At 37.6% G+C, this 21,848-nt stretch overlaps 1 protein-coding gene across 1 annotated transcript; it reads right to left on the bottom strand.

Moving 5' to 3' along the window:
• Nucleotides 1–160: 160 nt before the first annotated feature.
• LOC146049588 (uncharacterized) lies at nt 161–21,833 on the bottom strand. The gene is made up of 21 exons (XM_083166109.1): nt 21,705–21,833; nt 19,890–20,932; nt 18,751–18,923; nt 15,771–16,059; nt 13,354–13,635; nt 12,481–12,552; nt 12,162–12,309; nt 11,053–11,354; nt 10,632–10,839; nt 10,399–10,539; nt 10,022–10,158; nt 9,394–9,818; nt 8,595–9,219; nt 4,008–4,289; nt 3,298–3,369; nt 2,979–3,126; nt 1,870–2,171; nt 1,451–1,658; nt 1,219–1,359; nt 842–978; nt 161–701 (listed from the first exon to the last, which is right to left on the bottom strand). Exons 1-21 carry the CDS (start codon nt 21,831–21,833, stop codon nt 161–163), a joined length of 5,805 nt encoding a protein of 1,934 aa, XP_083022235.1.
• Between the last annotated feature and the right edge of the window lie 15 nt (nt 21,834–21,848).

The raw sequence follows: 21,848 nt of genomic DNA, 5'->3' as shown, positions 1-21,848 counted from the left end.
TAACTTTCCTCTCATTTGGAAGCCTTGCACGGAATTGTCCTATAGAAAAAAGTATTAAAAATTAATTAGAATTGCTATAAAGTTTATATAGTTCATGAACAAACTAGTTACTCTTCTAGTTTTTTATTTTATTATTATTTAAAGCAATCAATAAAATGACTTATTTGGGGATTCCCCTTAGCCTTAGAGATATAAGAATGTAGCATGTCTTACCAATTATATCATCTATACGCATCTTATTCTGCTCCTTCCGCCACTTGTCATAGCAATAACGACCATGTTCTAGTTTCTGACAATCTTTGAGCGGAGGGCAATCTTTGTCCATTTGCACGGGATATTCTGACTTGAATCTTGAATAGATGTCTTCTTTAGTTCTCTTCACAGGTGGTGGTGGTAGATCATCTTCTTCAACCTCTTCCCGGTGCCTCTTTCTCCCGTCGACATCTCTTGAAGTCCCTTCACCAGCTCTTGACGTCCTTTCAGCATCTGTGGAAACACGAAGACAACCCAAATTACTGACAATTTGTGACGCCATCACAAGATCATCAACATTTTTCATTCGATTATGCTTGTCTGCCGTCGCATCTGTGTGGGCCAAATAATGGGAAATGGCACTCTTCTCTCCATGGGAAACTTTGCTGTTGATGAATGTTTCAATCACACGGCGAACTTCCTGACTTGTGATCGGCTCCAGATCATACCTAGAAAGGGAATATAAATACAATATATTAAAACAATGAAAATGTTAGCAAAAATAAATAAAGTTTGGTTTATCCCTCAGGGTTTGCTCATACACATAAGGAAGAATGATCAATATATTCTTTAAGTCATCTACACTTACTTTTGATGAAATCTTGAGACATCATTAGAGACATTATATATTTTTTGTCCAGTCGTTGAAATGAAAAAATATACACTGTCCTCATTGCTTGTCCGAAAAAATGTGGGCCGGACTTTTTTGAAGTAAGTGTCAAACCACTGAAAGGAAAGAGATATAAATGTTACCTTTGCAGACAAAATGGATATTAAACAACAGGCATTATATTTGAGAAATACAAGATAAAGTTGGATGTCATGGGACACAATATTACTAAAGCTGAATGATTGATTGAAATAATAGAGTTGAAAAAGAGAATAAAGTGGCCTTGTGGAAACTATATATCTTACTTTTGGCATGAATTTCACTAGCAAGACATATTTGAAATATTTGAGACTTACCATTTCCTCATCCTCTTCAAGAGCAAAACAAGCAACTTGCTGCGTTGATGTTTTGTGGGTCTTCACACCAACAACAGCTGTGATCACCAATTTATCCCCAATACGTGACTTGTGGGGAATCCTTTGGAGCCACTCGGTCACCTGCAGATAACAAAAAAATAGTTACTCTACTACTCTGGAGTGTGGAAGGAACAGAGAGATCAGGGATTATAAAAAAAAAAAAACTACTTACTGTAAAATTTTGGACGACACCAGGTCGTTGCAGGTGCTTGAGAATGACCACGGACTCAAGATAATAGAGAATGATCAATCTCTCCTTTTCATTCAACTCCTGATCTGCCTTTGCCTTTTGAATGGCTTCAACAAATCCAGGTTTTGCCACCACCAGAAGTTTACGACAGTCTTCTGGGGTTTTGACATTGGTAGTGAGCATGTCAAATCTGCAAATAATAAATACAAAATTATTAAACATACACCAGTTATCATATAATTATACAATAATATAGGACAACCAATAAATTGTTGTAGTTACCCCACCCACACACACAGTTATTAAAATCACAGCCCTTTTCCTTGTCAGGAGGACAAAAAGTATCTATAGACCAGATAAAAAAAAAAATGTTTGCCTTTAAATTTTATTTTTACTCTTACCTTTTTGCCACAATCTCCCGTAAGACACCTTTGCTTATCGTCCGTTGAATGTCCCTCGTTCTTTTGAGGAATTGTTCGAAAGAATCATACAGGACCTTGTTGTTTTGCACCAGGTTGGTGGCTGTAATGTTGTATGTGACAAACCTCCGCACACTCTTCAGGTAGTTTGAGGCTGTCTGATTTGTCAACCCCGTTGCTCTGAGTTTGTTGAAGTACTGGATCATTTTCTCAACATCCAGTACAAAATCCAAAGATACTTTTGTGTTGTCCATGAAGTACAAGTATCTTGCAACATTTTCCACCTAAGAATAAAGAGACAAAAATAAGATTACATTTTCTAAAATACAAAAGCTGATATAAAATACATTCTAACAATGGTATACATTTAATGTGCCCATTATTGGGATGCCAATGATGAGATTGCTGACCATGGCATCCAGACTGCAAACATAATGCCATTGACTATATGCCATCTGGGAATGGGATACATCTGTCATCCTGATATCAAGTATAGTGGGATGTAGGGGTGGGATTTTAGGGCTAGGCACTAGGGGGGCAGTTAGGGTTAGGGTGTGGGGAAGAAGGTTAGGCAGCACAGAGTGTGGGATAGGGTAAGGTACTAAGGATTAGGTTTAAGCACCACTGGGGAGGGTTGGACACCAAGAAAGGAAGGTTAGGGGAGGGGAGGGAGTTTAATTAGTAAACCTACTGGGGTGCATTGGGGTTTCTGGTGGATGAGATACCAAGGTCCATAGTCTGACCACTGGTATCCTAATAGCCTGCATATCATACAGAATATCTAAAAACAACAAGTAAACCTTTCTTATAGCAAAGGGACGGTTATTGGAAAACAAGAGTAAATTAGCAATGTTATATAAAGGTGTTATGCATTAGGTCACTGATTGCTTACCTTGGCAATCCAGCTGTTGTAGAACTACAAATTCCAGCATGCCCTGCACCAGTTTTAGCATCACCAAATAGCAATACTATAGCAGGACATGGTGTTCAACAACAGATGGAGTGCCAAGGTTAGCCATCACTGCATTTCTGATTATGGAAAATAGAACAAACAACAGAATTGAATTGTTTATAAATACTTAAATTATTACCTCCTGCATGCAATTGGGTACTTCCAAGGTCTCAAACAAGTGTTTCCTGAAGCCCTCAAGGATGGGGTGATCCTTACTGTGCTTGTCGTATAGCCCAGCTTCCGTCATTTTCTTCCTTAATGGCACTGTAAAGTTCGGTGTGGAATTACTGGAAGTAATAAGAACAAAAATCAGATCTATTTTCATAAATGACAAATTGTTAAAAAGCAAGAGATAGAGATAATGAGGAACAAGGGATGAGGTGCGTGGAGAGGTAGACAGAACAGATATTATGGGAAAAGCTAGAATTGATGACAAATCAATCATCCTCTTTACTTACCAAGCTTGATTTTCAGTATTAGTAGTATCTGTTCCCTCTGACACACGCCTGTCCTCTTCTGTTTGCAGAGGCCTATGGATAAAGGATTTGGGTTTATTGAAGAAGACTGATAATATAACATAGAGTGCACTGTAATGTCATATTATATATGAATATACTGATGGGTGGGCAGGGAAGGAATAACATTTTAAAGATGCATAATCTACTATATATAATCTACTACTACGACATAATAATAATAATAATAATAATAATAATAATAATAATACAACTTGTACTAAGATTTTATTTTTACTATAATAATAATAATAATAATAATAATAATAATAATAACAACTACTACTACTACTAATACTACTGCTATACTAATAACAACAACAACAACAACTACTACTACTACTACTACTACTACTACTACTACTACTACTACTACTACTACTACTACTACTACTAATAATAATAATAATAATAAAACTTGTACTAATATTTTATTTTTACTATAATAATATTATACTATATAATATTTATACTACTTATAGCAATAGCTGCTAATGCTACCACTACTACTACAACTACTACTACTACTACTACTACTACTACTACTACTAATAATAATAATAATAATAATAATAATAATAGATAAATAAAGTTATGGTAAGCTATGAAAACAGAGAATATCATTAGAGATACAGCATGCATCATTTACATACCGTGCTGTGGCTGAGGGTTTCCCTTTAACTAAAACTCCAGACCTCTCAAAGAATAACACCAGCTCCTCCATTTGAACAGGAGTGTGATGTCTGAAGCTGGGGTCATTATAATCCACTATGGTGAGGTTCTGTAACACCTTCCTGGAGTTGGAACGCGCTTCCTCAACCAAGATAGGGATCTGTGCAGAGTCCGCCTTCTTCTGACAGACCCGTTGGAGATGCACAGACAGGTTCGTATCCAGTTTTTCACAAAACTTGCAAGCAAGTGGGGTTCTGTGGGTCCTGCAAAATAAGAATAACATATCAGTGATTATGCAGCACAGCAAGCAATATTATATTGTCTAGTGACAAGAAAGGCAAACATGGAATAGTGACACATTAGGCAGGGGAAGTGGGTATAGGAAGTGGGGGATTTACTGGGAGTCCCATTTCACATGATGTTGCTATGGGCAACGTATCAGAATCTGAATCTACTTATTAATTATTTAGCACCTTCTAGAAGATAATATACAGTATCGGTTTGCTTATAGCAACATCCCAGGTGAAATAAAACTCCCATTTTAGAAAATATCCCCCCTGAGATAACAGAAAAAAGATGGGTAAAAACTAGACAGAGTTACCAGGCATTAGAGAAGGATAAAACAATACAGTATTACTTACTTATTCTTCATGTTTTCCATTATGAAATGAAAAGATGAGATAAAATCCAGCAGAAGAACAATAAGTCAGTATCTTACAGAGCTAGTATAGCAATGCCAAGCTTAGAACAGATTGTAACTTGTGCTGGGAGAGGGAGGCCTTTATATGGTTGGTGTTGTAAAAGGAACCAATCAGAGAGAGCGGCCAGGTGTGATGTATGTGAGTCATTCTATTCACACTTTTGAATAATAGTTTAACAGTGAGACTGTAACAATAGAGGGGCTGACAGTCTGAGCGGCACCAGTAAGAAAATTATGTAAATATGGCCAATTGCAGTCACACATCTACCTCACACCTCTATGCATAATATGGCAGACACTGGTGTGTATTGCAATGGCTAATTATAACCCATTATGTAACTCTGGCCATTACAGTCACACATCTACCTCACACCTCTATGCATAATATGGCAGACACTGGTGCAATGGCTAATTATAAACTATTATATATAAAATCTGTTGACAACAGATTATAATTATAATGGGCGATGCCAAGCTCACTAATTAGATACAGTGTATTGGGCATACAAACCCTGGATTTCTTATACAATACAGAATACACTTTTACTCCTAATGACTATTAAACATCCCCTGACCTGTCTGTCTGTTATTGTGTGAGTACAGTGTTGGTGCGAGATTCGGCCACTGACCCTTCTAAGGTCTCCAAAGTATATATTTTATTCCTTGTATATAATGCCCTCTAGAATACGCCATCACTATGAAGAAAATAAAGTTACAGGTGACAAATAAATAATCACACTTGGCTACAATAAAAATACATGTAAGAAAAATTTAAGTGGGATCAGAATTACTCATTTTGGCCCATTTCAGCTGTAACCATATCAAAGGAGCTTCATCATTTCCCATGCATGCACGCACATGCATTTCCAAATTACATAGGCCCAACTCCTTTGTTCATAACACAGGGAGGGGGAGGGGGGGAGAAAAATAATATTAAAGCATATTAAAGAAATCAATTTTAAATAAATATTGAAAATATACAACCGTGCTCAGTTGCCGGTATCCATGTCCTATTCCTACTGCTCCAGATCCTGTGGTGATGGCAACCTTGGTGGTGCTGGATGAGTCCATAGTGCTGGAGGCCTCTGGGTGCCATGGATGATAGTGGTCAAGACTGAAACCATTGAAAGGAGAGATACAGTACATCATTTTCCGACACGATGGATATAAAACAAACATGCTTGTCTTACATACAGTAATATATAAATGTAGTTAGTGAATATGGATGGCAGCATTAGTGAAAAACTCAATGTTGACCTCTGAATGTTGACCATACCCATGTCGACCTAATGATTGTGTTTTCCTAATGACACTTTCTCCATAACCCATGTTGACCTTCATGCATGTCAACCTTCAGTGGTTGAGCTAATGCTTGTAGACCTAATGTCTGTCTTTCCTATGACCCATGCTCAGGGTTCTTAGCTCTTAAAGACTGCCCCGTGTACCCCAACATACATATTGCACATATAAGCTTGTTACCTTGATGTTCATTCGAACAACGGTTTGTATAAATATGTGCCAAAATAGGGAAAAATTAAAGTACAATTATATTTGTAAATACCCTACATTGTTAGTGTACAATCCTGTTTATCTGGGCATTTGGTCAGTATGTCAACAAGCATTACATCGACCACTGAAGGTCAATGTGCATGAAGGTCAACATGACTGAAGGTTGACATGCATAAAGGTGGACATGACTGAAGGTCCACATCTGTTAGGTTGACAGGGACATTAGTTCAACACATGCATTAGGTCGACATGGGGAAGGTCGACAGTTAAAATGTCCACATTAAGTTTTTCCCTTTTTCTTGAGTTGACATGTGCCGACAGGCAGTTTCTCATGCCACTAGGCTGTGGTGGTAGAATAAATTATTGTGTAGAGTGTAGTGAGACACATACCCAAAGCATGGTGAGTGCAGCATGTCATGGAGGGGATGTGCTGCACTTTTTAGTGTCCATGTTGCAACAATAGTGAGAAAATCAATGTTGGCATTTGAATGTTGACCAAACCCATGTCGACCTAATGATTGTGTTTTCCCAACGACCCTTTCTCCCTAACCCTAATATATATATATATATATATATATATATATATATATATATATATATATATATATATGGCTGTACGGCCCGGCACTCACTCCTTGTGGTCACCCGCCCCCGTGCCTGTCTTGTGGTATTTGCAGTCAAAGTGGAAGAAGACTAGCACTCGTGGGTCTTTGAAAAATGTTATATTGAAAAATGGGTAAAAACCAACCAATGTTGACAAAGGGGCGCTGCCCTGAAATGTTGGTTGGTTTTTACCCATTTTTCAATACAAAGTTTTTTCAAAGACCCGCGAGTGCTAGTCTTCTTCCACTTTGACTATATATATATATATATATATATATATATATATATATATATATATATATATGGAAATACATTTCATTATATTCTATGAATAATGACAACCACACAAAGAGATCAAAGTAAACAAATGAATTTTATTGTATTGTATTGTCATTTTATTATACATATATTTAAAAAAAAAAATAAAGATTTTTTATTATAATCAGCATTATTGTTGAATAAAGTAAATAATACTTATTAAATAAAACATTTTTTTTAAAATAAACATACTTCAATCTGGCATTAATATAAAATCATTTGTTTTATTAAAAAGACACATGTATACAGTTTACATAAATAAATAAAAAACTACATTTAAAAAACAACATTATTCTGAAAACAGATATTTATTTCAATACATTGTGCACAAAACTATTTAACAAAAATGACAAACATAACAAAAATGACAAACATATATTTAAAACAAGCATTAACATATTTTTTTATTTATTTTATTTTGCAAACTGTATTTATACAACCGTTTGATCAATAGATTAACAGTTCTATAAATATAGTTTTCAAAAATAAAATCAATAAAGATAATAATGAAAAACTAGCATTAATATTAAATAAAATATGCTTTATTATCATATTAAAAATGTATTAGCACATTTAAAAAATAGACATATATTTAGAACCAGCATTATCAAGAAATAAAAATAAAGAATTTTATTGGACCAACTGTTGAATAAATGCAGTTTACATAAATAACATAAAAAAAGGATTTTTAAAAATAACTTTATTGTGAAAAAAAGAAACCTATTTTAAATAAATTTCAACATTTGACAAAAATGGCATAGACATATTTAATCAGCATTAATATAAAATAAAAAAATGATATGCATTTTATTTTTGCAATCTCTATTTATACACATGTTGGTTCAACAGTTGTAATAAATACAGTTTGCAAAAATAAAATAAATACAATCAACCAAAAAATATTTAAATATTTACAGATTGATAATGCTGAATTTAATTGTCATTATATATATATATAGCATGGTTGTATCAGGGTACAAACAAACAGCGGCACTCGATGGGTTTTCAAAAAGACTGTATTCAAAAATTCTTTTGAATACAGTCTTTTTGAAAACCCATCGAGTGCCGCTGTTTGTTTGTACCCTGATACAACCACGCTACCCATTGGACCCTGAAGGCACCTGGGAATTTGATTTTGAAAGTTGGAGTGCCAAGCCGCAAATACAGAATTCTATATATATATTATAATTTTGCAATCTGTATTTATACAACTGTTGTTTCAACAGTTGCATAAATACAGTTTGCAAAAATAAAATATCTAAAAATTATAATTAAAATCCAGCATTATTATAAGATAAAATAAATGGTTTTTGAATAAATAACTTTATTGTGCAAAAAAAAATAACAATTGTATTTATCAAAGTAACATGTACACAAAACATAAATAAATACATTTTACAGAAAATCTAAATATACAATCCAAAAAAAAAAAAATTACTTGTCCAACCATGATAAGTCCGCTCCTTCCCCTCTAAACGAGGATTTAGTCACTCCATAGTCAAAAAGCAATTCCATTCCCGGAGAAATGTCTTGCATAGCCGATAACAAAACCGTAGGTATTTGATTTTCAAAAAGGGGATAATAAATAGGTTTAACATTGTTTTTCTTCCTAGAATGGTTTAATTTCCGACCAAAAGTTGTAACTAATTGTGGGTGGCAAATGCATGGCGCATTTGTTGCATCTACACACAGGCGCTTTCCTTTATTGTCTTTAAAAAAGAATAGGAATCCCATTGCTCCCTCAGTCACAGTGTCCATTATCTTCTCACCTTCTTCATGTGATATTAAAGATCCATGATAGTCACACAAGATTTCCCCCTTCTTAAAAGATCTGGTGGCAATAACCTTCTCTCCTTTCTCTTCATCTGGTACGATAACCAGACCTTTCCATTTTTGTTGGGAGACCAGATGTTCTAACTCTACATTGTCCTTCACTGATCTTGCAGGCTGTGGTTTCCAGTTAGCAGTAATGTCAACCATTCTTGGGACATTTTGTTTCCACCCCTGGATGGCCACATAACGTGTAACTTTCCTCTCATCTGGAAGCCTTGCACGGAATTGTCCTATAGAAAAAAGTATTAAAAATTAATTAGAATTGCTATAAAGTTTATATAGTTCATGAACAAACTAGTTACTCTTCTAGTTTTTTATTTTATTATTATTTAAAGCAATCAATAAAATGACTTATTTGGGGATTCCCCTTAGCCTTAGAGATATAAGAATGTAGCATGTCTTACCAATTATATCATCTATACGCATCTTATTCTGCTCCTTCCGCCACTTGTCATAGCAATAACGACCATGTTCTAGTTTCTGACAATCTTTGAGCGGAGGGCAATCTTTGTCCATTTGCACGGGATATTCTGACTTGAATCTTGAATAGATGTCTTCTTTAGTTCTCTTCACAGGTGGTGGTGGTAGATCATCTTCTTCAACCTCTTCCCGGTGCCTCTTTCTCCCGTCGACATCTCTTGAAGTCCCTTCACCAGCTCTTGACGTCCTTTCAGCATCTGTGGAAACACGAAGACAACCCAAATTACTGACAATTTGTGACGCCATCACAAGATCATCAACATTTTTCATTCGATTATGCTTGTCTGCCGTCGCATCTGTGTGGGCCAAATAATGGGAAATGGCACTCTTCTCTCCATGGGAAACTTTGCTGTTGATGAATGTTTAAATCACACGGCGAACTTCCTGACTTGTGATCGGCTCCAGATCATACCTAGAAAGGGAATATAAATACAATATATTAAAACAATGAAAATGTTAGCAAAAATAAATAAAGTTTGGTTTATCCCTCAGGGTTTGCTCATACACATAAGGAAGAATGATCAATATATTCTTTAAGTCATCTACACTTACTTTTGATGAAATCTTGAGACATCATTAGAGACATTATATATTTTTTGTCCAGCCGTTGAAATGAAAAAATATACACTGTCCTCATTGCTTGTCCGAAAAAATGTGGGCCGGACTTTTTTGAAGTAAGTGTCAAACCACTGAAAGGAAAGAGATATAAATGTTACCTTTGCAGACAAAATGGATATTAAACAACAGGCATTATATTTGAGAAATACAAGATAAAGTTGGATGTCATGGGACACAATATTACTAAAGCTGAATGATTGATTGAAATTATAGAGTTGAAAAAGAGAATAAAGTGGCCTTGTGGAAACTATATATCTTACTTTTGGCATGAATTTCACTAGCAAGACATATTTGAAATATTTGAGACTTACCATTTCCTCATCCTCTTCAAGAGCAAAACAAGCAACTTGCTGCGTTGATGTTTTGTGGGTCTTCACACCAACAACAGCTGTGATCACCAATTTATCCCCAATACGTGACTTGTGGGGAATCCTTTGGAGCCACTCGGTCACCTGCAGATAACAAAAAAATAGTTACTCTACTACTCTGGAGTGTGGAAGGAACAGAGAGATCAGGGATTATAAAAAAAAAAAAAACTACTTACTGTAAAATTTTGGACGACACCAGGTCGTTGCAGGTGCTTGAGAATGACCACGGACTCAAGATAATAGAGAATGATCAATCTCTCCTTTTCATTCAACTCCTGATCTGCCTTTGCCTTTTGAATGGCTTCAACAAATCCAGGTTTTGCCACCACCAGAAGTTTACGACAGTCTTCTGGGGTTTTGACATTGGTAGTGAGCATGTCAAATCTGCAAATAATAAATACAAAATTATTAAACATACACCAGTTATCATATAATTATACAATAATATAGGACAACCAATAAATTGTTGTAGTTACCCCACCCACACACACAGTTATTAAAATCACAGCCCTTTTCCTTGTCAGGAGGACAAAAAGTATCTATAGACCAGATAAAAAAAAAAAAATGTTTGCCTTTAAATTTGATTTTTACTCTTACCTTTTTGCCACAATCTCCCGTGAGACACCTTTGCTTATCGTCCGTTGAATGTCCCTCGTTCTTTTGAGGAATTGTTCGAAAGAATCATACAGGACCTTGTTGTTTTGCACCAGGTTGGTGGCTGTAATGTTGTATGTGACAAACCTCCGCACACTCTTCAGGTAGTTTGAGGCTGTCTGATTTGTCAACCCCGTTGCTCTGAGTTTGTTGAAGTACTGGATCGATTTCTCAACATCCAGTACAAAATCCAAAGATACTTTTGTGTTGTCCATGAAGTACAAGTATCTTGCAACATTTTCCACCTAAGAATAAAGAGACAAAAATAAGATTACATTTTCTAAAATACAAAAGCTGATATAAAATACATTCTAACAATGGTATACATTTAATGTGCCCATTATTGGGATGCCAATGATGAGATTGCTGACCATGGCATCCAGACTGCAAACATAATGCCATTGACTATATGCCATCTGGGAATAGGATACATCTGTCATCCTGATATCAAGTATAGTGGGATGTAGGGGTGGGATTTTAGGGCTAGGCACTAGGGGGGCAGTTAGGGTTAGGGTGTGGGGAAGAAGGTTAGGCAGCACAGAGTGTGGGATAGGGTAAGGTACTAAGGATTAGGTTTAAGCACCACTGGGGAGGGTTGGACACCAAGAAAGGAAGGTTAGGGGAGGGGAGGGAGTTTAATTAGTAAACCTACTGGGGTGCATTGGGGTTTCTGGTGGATGAGATACCAAGGTCCATAGTCTGACCACTGGTATCCTAATAGCCTGCATATCATACAGAATATCTAAAAACAACAAGTAAACCTTTCTTATAGCAAAGGGACGGTTATTGGAAAACAAGAGTAAATTAGCAATGTTATATAAAGGTGTTATGCATTAGGTCACTGATTGCTTACCTTGGCACTCCAGCTGTTGTAGAACTACAAATTCCAGCATGCCCTGCACCAGTTTTAGCATCACCAAATAGCAATACTATAGCAGGACATGGTGTTCAACAACAGATGGAGTGCCAAGGTTAGCCATCACTGCATTTCTGATTATGGAAAATAGAACAAACAACAGAATTGAATTGTTTATAAATACTTAAATTATTACCTCCTGCATGCAATTGGGTATTTCCAAGGTCTCAAACAAGTGTTTCCTGAAGCCCTCAAGGATGGGGTGATCCTTACTGTGCTTGTCGTATAGCCCAGCTTCCGTCATTTTCTTCCTTAATGGCACTGTAAAGTTCGGTGTGGAATTACTGGAAGTAATAAGAACAAAAATCAGATCTATTTTCATAAATGACAAATTGTTAAAAAGCAAGAGATAGAGATAATGAGGAACAAGGGATGAGGTGCGTGGAGAGGTAGACAGAACAGATATTATGGGAAAAGCTAGAATTGATGACAAATCAATCATCCTCTTTACTTACCAAGCTTGATTTTCAGTATTAGTAGTATCTGTTCCCTCTGACACACGCCTGTCCTCTTCTGTTTGCAGAGGCCTATGGATAAAGGATTTGGGTTTATTGAAGAAGACTGATAATATAACATAGAGTGCACTGTAATGTCATATTATATATGAATATACTGATGGGTGGGCAGGGAAGGAATAACATTTTAAAGATGCATAATCTACTATATATAATCTACTACTACGACATAATAATAATAATAATAATAATAATAATAATAATAATAATAATAATACAACTTGTACTAAGATTTTATTTTTACTATAATAATAATAATAATAATAATAATAATAATAATAATAATAATAATAATAATAATAATAATAATAATAACAACTACTACTACTACTAATACTACTGCTATACTAATAATAATAATAATAATAATAATAATAATAATAATAATAATAACTACAACTACTACTACTACTACTACTACTGCTATACCAACAACAACAACAACAACTACTACTACTACTACTACTACTAATAATAATAACTACTACTAATAATAATAATAATAATAATAATAATAATAATAATAATAATAATAATAATAATAATAATAATAAAAAAACTTGTACTAATATTTTATTTTTACTATAATAATATTATACTATATAATATTTATACTACTTATAGCAATAGCTGCTAATGCTACCACTACTACTACAACTACTACTACTACGACTACTACTACTACTACTAATAATAATAATAATAATAATAATAATAATAATAATAATGATAATAATAATAGATAAATAAAGTTATGGTAAGCTATGAAAACAGAGAATATCATTAGAGATACAGCATGCATCATTTACATACCGTGCTGTGGCTGAGGGTTTCCCTTTAACTAAAACTCCAGACCTCTCAAAGAATAACACCAGCTCCTCCATTTGAACAGGAGTGTGATGTCTGAAGCTGGGGTCATTATAATCCACTATGGTGAGGTTCTGTAACACCTTCCTGGAGTTGGAACGCGCTTCCTCAACCAAGATAGGGATCTGTGCAGAGTCCGCCTTCTTCTGACAGACCCGTTGGAGATGCACAGACAGGTTCGTATCCAGTTTTTCACAAAACTTGCAAGCAAGTGGGGTTCTGTGGGTCCTGCAAAATAAGAATAACATATCAGTGATTATGCAGCACAGCAAGCAATACTATATTGTCTAGTGACAAGAAAGGCAAACATGGAATAGTGACACATTAGGCAGGGGAAGTGGGTATAGGAAGTGGGGGATTTACTGGGAGTCCCATTTCACATGATGTTGCTATGGGCAACCAATCAGAATCTGAATCTACTTATTAATTATTTAGCACCTTCTAGAAGATAATATACAGTATCTGTTTGCTTATAGCAACATCCCAGGTGAAATAAAACTCCCATTTTAGAAAATATCCCCCCTGAGATAACAGAAAAAAGATGGGTAAAAACTAGACAGAGTTACCAGGCATTAGAGAAGGATAAAACAATACAGTATTACTTACTTATTCTTCATGTTTTCCATTATGAAATGAAAAGATGAGATAAAATCCAGCAGAAGAACAATAAGTCAGCAGCTTACAGAGCTAGTATAGCAATGCCAAGCTTAGAACAGATTGTAACTTGTGCTGGGAGAGGGAGGCCTTTATATGGTTGGTGTTGTAAAAGGAACCAATCAGAGAGAGCGGCCAGGTGTGATGTATGTGAGTCATTCTATTCACACTTTTGAATAATAGTTTAACAGTGAGACTGTAACAATAGAGGGGCTGACAGTCTGAGCGGCACCAGTAAGAAAATTATGTAAATATGGCCAATTGCAGTCACACATCTACCTCACACCTCTATGCATAATATGGCAGACACTGGTGTGTATTGCAATGGCTAATTATAACCCATTATGTAACTCTGGCCATTCCAGTCACACCTCTACCTCACACCTCTATGCATAATATGGCAGACACTGGTGCAATGGCTAATTATAAACTATTATATATAAAATCTGTTGACAACAGATTATAATTATAATGGGCGATGCCAAGCTCACTAATTAGATACAGTGTATTGGGCATACAAACCCTGGATTTCTTATACAATACAGAATACACTATTACTCCTAATGACTATTAAACATCCCCTGACCTGTCTGTCTGTTACTGTGTGACTACAGTGTTGGTGCGAGATTCGGCCACTCACCCTTCTAAGGTCTCCAAAGTATATATTTTATTCCTTGTATATAATGCCCTCTAGAATACGCCATCACTATGAAGAAAATAAAGTGACAGGTGACAGATAAATAATCACACTTGGCTACAATAAAATACATGTAAGAAAAATTTAAGTGGGATCAGAATTACTAATTTTGGCCCATTTCAGCTGTAACCATATCAAAGGAGCTTCATCATTTCCCATGCATGCACGCACATGCATTTCCAAATTACATAGGCCCAACTCCTTTGTTCATAACACAGGGAGGGGGAGGGGGGGAGAAAAATAATATTAAAGCATATTAAAGAAATCAATTTTAAATAAATATTGAAAATATACAACCGTGCTCAGTTGCCGGTATCCATGTCCTATTCCTACTGCTCCAGATCCTGTGGTGATGGCAACCTTGGTGGTGCTGGATGAGTCCATAGTGCTGGAGGCCTCTGGGTGCCAAGGATGATGGTGGTCAAGACTGAAACCATTGAAAGGAAAGATACAGTACATCATTTTCCGACACGATGGATATAAAACAAACATGCTTGTCTTACATACAGTAATATATAAATGTAGTTAGTCAATATGGATGGCTGTGGAAATCAGTATTAGATCTGACCACGCATACATCTGATAATGTCCTGCAGTTTCTATACTTACCGATCACACGCTGAGGTCTTCTCTCATACCACAGATTTCCCATCATAGGCTACAATCCTCTTCTCTTCTATATATTATCTCCTGTTTGGGTGAGATGTCCTCTGCAGCCAGCAGGAGAACACCAAATGTACCCGTGTATGTGGGTATTGCATTATATGTGTCGCTGCTTGTCCGCACTCTGTGTAACAATGTATCACTGTGGCATGAACATAATGTATTGATGCAGTGTGATTTACCCTCAGAGTCCTTGTAAAAGATAAATCCCCACAGGACTCTGGAGATTTTTGAAGTTTTTTTCCCTTTTTTTTTGTCATGTGTGTCCCGTGGAAGTCACAGATAACCTCGCCTTTCAAAAAATTTCTCAGGGCGATCACTTTGGTTCTACCACTTTTTTTTTCTATACGCTTTGAGTCCTTTCCACTTATACAAGAGGATATTTTTCTTTAGAGGCTTGATGATTTTCCATGTACGGATTGGTATAGGCTTCCATGCATCTATCAGACGTCCGGCCTCAGGCTCCTTATTCAAGCGGATATTTCTCTTTAGAGGCTTGCTGTTTCTCCATTTTCTGATTGGCATCGGCTTCCATGCATCAATCAGACGTCTGATCTCAGGCTCCTTATACGGCCATTGTTGTTCTCCCATGTAAGTTTTTAACATTTTAACTGATGGTCTACGAGCTGAGAAGGCTCCTGTTCAAGGAAACAAGCAAATCATGAAATTGTACCAGTTTATATAGATGGTTAAGACAAGGGGGGATTTACTAAGATGAGAGTCCTATTTCACATGGGATGTTGCTATGGGCAACCAATCAGGGACCATCTAAAGTAAGAGCTCAAGCAATGCATATATATATATATATATATATATATATATATATATATACATATATATATATATATATATATATATATATATATATATATATATGGGTAAAAGGGGTACTGTATAGCGCGTCTACCCAAAATGTTCTGATTTGTAATAGTCCAGTAAGGATTAGTAGCAAAGTGTCTTCTTCGAATACCACAGTCCTGTGTACAGGTGGCTGCTAAGTTTCTCCGTAAAACGTTTGTTGTGACGTCTCAAATGTGAACTGGAAAAGAAGGGGGGCAAGAAACAGCGCTCTCTAGTGTGATATCAGGGTCACCAAGTTTTAGGTGAACAAATAATTAAGCGTACCGTGAGGATAATAATAAAGTGCTCATCAATATGTGATGTTTTAGGAACTCCTGTTCTTGGGATTACCAGGATGTTTGCCCGGAAGATAATTCAGCCTCTCAGCAATAGTGTCCCATTGGTTCATACAGGGTCCAAGTGCATCAGTGCCACGTGATAGGTATATATAAGGAAGAAACTCCAATTATAATTCAAAAGGAGTTTATTTTTTTAAAAGGTGAACAAGGTGAACATAAAACAAGAAAAAATAGCTTACATGAAGGTACTGTAGTAGAATACAGACCGCTCTCAACGCGTTTCGTCGCTTACTGCCAGTAAAAACGGCTGGACTTCATCAGGAGAGTATAATAACCTATACCAAAGGTAGTGTATTTATAGTATGGCTAATTGTGGATCGCTAACAGCGGTGAAACTTCCGGGTTCGGAAATACGGGGTACTGCGCATGCGCGGGATTCTTATATCATCGCGCAGCTTCCTTGCTAGCGCTTGTATTAATAGACGTTTTACGTATCACCGCAACATCGTGGCTATGGGAGTTACCTGCGCATGTGCGAGGTTCCCACTAGCCCGTGGTGCCGCGGTGACAAAGAATGGTAACGTAGGCGCGAGACTTCTCTAGTTCTCGCGAGACTACGCATTGTGTCAAAGACCTGCGCTCCGTGCGCACGCATGTTGTAGTTTATTCTGGGAATGAAGTATTTACTTAATTGGTACGCATAGACTGTCACGTTCTATCTGCATTTGCGCACTGATCAATGCTGTTGTTTTATCTGTGAACAGCCAAAAGCACAGCGCTCAGATTTGTACTATTTGCTGCAAGGGCATATCCATTACCCTCTATTAGATACAGTATTAATTTAGCAAAATGACACTTTTAACGTCTATATGAGTTACATATTTTAAATAAATATATTAAAAAGTATTAGCCAATAAAATTAACGATTAGTATGTGTACAATGAAATACAGTAAAAAACATATCTATATATAATCGTATTGAGAATACCAGTTTTTTGGGAATATGATAAAGTAAAATGAATTAAATAAATTACACAGTGATATTCATGTGTATATATGTGCAAATATTCATATAGAAAATATAATAATGGGATATTATAGGACATTATTATAATTTAAAAGGAAGGTACATAACAAAAAACGGGAAGGTTTACATATCAAAAGAGAGAGAGAAATGTAAAAACATATGCGTATACACAGTAGTGATTGTTAAAAGGTATAGATGGGGGGATCAGGTAAACTTCTATAGAAAAGCTGTTAATTCGAATGCCTCATTTAACCCATGTGGAACCATAGTGTTTAAAGTAAACATCCAATACATCTCTCTTTGTGAGAGTAACTTTTCTAGATCTCCCCCTCTGGGTCCTAATTTAACGTGTTCAATCGCTTTAAAGTGCAAATGTGCAGGATTGGAGTTGTGGACTCTGAGAAAATGCTTCGGGACCGAATGGTTTTCAAGTTTATTTTTAATTGCTCTAACATGCTCTTGGATCCTTAGTTTAAGGTTTCTTTTGGTTTTACCGATATACTTCAATTTACATGAACATTCCAATTGGTAAATGACCCAGGTTGTCATACAGTTCATTAAATTATTAATTTTAAAAGATTTTGTGTCATCGTAATTTTTAAACTCATGATTAACAGGGCTCACATATTTACAGATAATACAGTTTGTGCATTTGAAAAAACCTTTTGTCTTCTGTAGCCAATTTGGACTGCTATCGTTTGTTGGCCTCAGGAGACTGGGTGCAATTTCATCTTTTAAATTCTTTGCTTTGCGGAAGGCAATAAGGGGTTTTTCTGGTAGGACACTTTTCAGGACAGGATCAGTCTTAAGGATTTCCCAGTGTTTATATATAACTTTCCTTATTAGGTGTTCTTTTTCGTTATACTGTGTTACAAAAATACAGTTGTTATCTGTTGGTGGTTTTGGATCTTTATACTGTAAGAGGTTGTCACGATCTACAGTTTTGATTTTTTCAGTTGCTTCAGTTAGTAGTGAGTCAGGGTAACCCCTCTCTTTGAATCTATTTGTGTACACCATTAATTGTTTGTCAAATTCTGTTGTGGAACTACAGTTCCTACGTATTCTTGAGAACTGAGATAGCGGAATATTTGTTTTCCATTTTTTGGCGTGCCCACTATTGAAATGTACATAACTATTTGTATCTACGGTTTTTATGAAGTTACTTGTAGTTACCATTGTGTCACTGCTGTTTAAAACTAGATCAAGGTACTCAATTTCTGTATCATCAATTTTAAAAGTGAAGGAGAGATTATATTCATTGATTTCAATGTATTTCATGAAATCTAAAAACAGTTCTTTAGTGCCGTCCCATATTAAAATGATATCATCAATATACCTATAAAACATGATAATATTTGGTTTAAAAGCATGATCACCATAGATGTATTTATGCTCCCAGCTTCCCATATGGAGATTCGCGAAGCTGGGAGCGAAAACTGTACCCATTGCGGTGCCAACCGCTTGCAGATAAAATGTGTCTAAAAATTTAAAATAATTTCTGCTTAAAATAAATTGGGTTAATGTGCAAATGAATTCTTTCTGGGTATGGGTCATGTTGGGATCTCTATCAAGGAATTCGCGGCAACTGGCTATTCCTTTTTCATGTGGGATTGATGTGTACAAAGACTGTACGTCAATTGTCACCCATTTATATCCCTCTCTCCATTCAACATCCTTAATGATTTGTAGAACTCTAGTGGTGTCTTTTACGTAAGATCTTAGGTTTTTAACATATTTGTTTATTATACGGGGTTAGACCCCGATACATCAATATTTTCCCTGGATGCCCTGAGAGAAATAAAAGAGCAGGGAGGGGTGGCTTGGGGGAAATATGGGGTGATCACGGTTGGACAATTTTATTATGAAGGAAACATCAGATCGTTTAGCGAACTCCAGACGGAGCATGGTCTGCCCAGACACATGTTCTTTAGATTCCTTCAAGTCAGAAGTGCTCTGATGCAGGAAGGTAGCGGGATACTGGATAATATAGTTGAATCGCCATGTAAAAGACTCCTTAGACAATTGAGCAGTGGGAAAAGATTGTCTAAGGTGTATAGGTATCTGAATTTACATATCATATTCATATATCCGCGAGCCGCCCCAATCTGGTCTCCTGCAAAAAAACAAAATCTACAGCTAACGAATTAAAAAAATCAAAGGCTAACGCACGGATAAGATTGACGCCACGTTAATCGTGGCGAATCTAATGGGCTGGGGGGACATCTTTCAGGGTCACCGAGAGTGGGGACCAGATCACTTCCTCTTTGCCTGCCTTTCCCCAAGTACTTCACACGACCCCCACCTTTTCACACTAATACCAGAGGTAACCTCCTCCTCCGTCTCTATATTCACAAATTCATGTTCCTCCCCAGGCACCCCAACAGCAGAAGCACCGCCCCCAGAACCCTGGGCCAGCAATGCCCCCTGGGATGTCCCCCGAGGAGAGTCTTCCGCAGCCGCAGTAGGCCCCGGATCAATATGAGGATCTACCTGATCAGAGCTCCCAGGATCCGGGCCTGAGGTAATAACGGGCAGGGGAGGCTCCGAGACAATTGCTTGGCCGTCACCTTGCTCTTCCGGCCCTGTTTCCCTCTGCTCTGCCAGATTTCTCTCCCTACTGACCTCTTTTAACTGCGGCGCCAGATCTTCCACATGATTGGTTTTCTTTGACCGATCTAGGCTTTTTTTCAGAAATGACCTCACCACCGGGCTCCTGCTCCTACTCCTGCTTTTCTCATCACCACTTTCCTTCTTCTTCTCTTTCTTCCTCTGCCTCCTGGGTCTCAATATCAGACTGCCACCTACTTCCCTTATGATGTCACCCTCTTCTTCCGCCTCCTCCTCACTTGTAAGTGAGAAAAAGCTGTTCGACAGCTGAATGACTTGTTCACTGCTCTTGGATACCTGCTTACCCGACTTGCCCTTTCTACTTTTGCCCACTAGCTGAAAGGGGGCTTCATCTGCCCCTTGGGCTGTAGCACTAGAAGGCCCTGTTTCCCCACCATGTGCTGAGTGAGATGGGCCTGGTAGAGGGCCAGAGCTTGGCTGCTCGGAAACAACAGGGCGAACAGCTCCAGCCGATGCCACAGATGCTGCTCTTACCCTTGCCTCCGCCAAAGCCCTCTCAACCTCCTCCGCCACCCCCTCCATCTCCCTGTCAAGGGAGGTGTTGTGAAACGCTTCAGGACAATTTGAGAAAGCATGACCTCCTTTCCCACATAGGTTGCATACTATTGTAAGACATTCTCTTGCCAAGTGTCCTAACTGGTTGCATTTCGAGCACTTCTGTTCCGGGCAGTCCTTACTGAAGTGTCTAAAGTCGCCACATCTGTGGCATTCTCTGGGCTGCCCGTGATAGAAGCATTGTACTCGGTCACGGCCAATAAAGGCCACCGCAGGAATCCTGCAGCCTTCACTGAGCCGGATGTAAACTGCCCATGCTCCTCCCCACACCCCTCTGGCACCCGGGACTTTTTCTAAAGGGGATAACAGGACTGCCCCGTGCCTTTGAAGCCAAAAAATAATATCCGCAGGGTTAAGGGACTCGTTCCTAACAAGGATGTTGGCCTTCACTCTTTCTTGCCGTGTAATTGCAAGTGCTTTAAACTTACACCACCACTCCGATGTTTTCACTTCCCCCCATTTTGCCCAAAACCTTTGCAACCCAAAATAAGACATAAAACTCAAATCAAATTCAGGGGTACCAAAGGGATGAATACAGGCAAAAAAATCTTCTGCCACAAACCCTAACTTAAAAAGCTGGTCTAAAATATCCGCAGATGTTGGGGTTATTCCCTCCCCTCCCCATCTTAGCTGTACCGCATTCTTACGCTTGGCAGGTTGACCCCAAGTAGGCCTGGCACCCTCCCCACGCGGCGGCGCTGCTGACGCTGCCCGGAACCACAGGGGGCATGGGGGCTACCACAGGGGCCACCGGGGCAGCAGGCATGACTGGAACCACAGTAAACACAGATCTCTCAACCGGCTCAGCTACAACTCTATCAGCACCCCTGACTACGCTCCTCTCTACCTGTTTCTCCCCTACCTCAAGCCTATCACCAAAGATGGTCATAATTTTCTCCCCTTTTTGGGTGGACCCAGCATCTGGGCACTGTACCTCCATCTCTACCACCCTCTCACCCTCCAAGCCCCTGATGTCATTGTACAGGGGATTTTCCCCATCCACCATCATCGTCTCCTCCACCACCACATTAGGGGGTAGCTCCTCACTCTCTAACTCCTTCATCTCCTGTTTTTTAAT

The sequence above is a fragment of the Crinia signifera genome, chromosome 12, assembly GCF_055691185.1.
Source record: "Crinia signifera chromosome 12, ASM5569118v1, whole genome shotgun sequence".
NCBI classification, from domain to species: Eukaryota; Metazoa; Chordata; class Amphibia; order Anura; family Myobatrachidae; genus Crinia; species Crinia signifera.
This window is presented reverse-complemented; position numbering and strand designations above follow the sequence as displayed.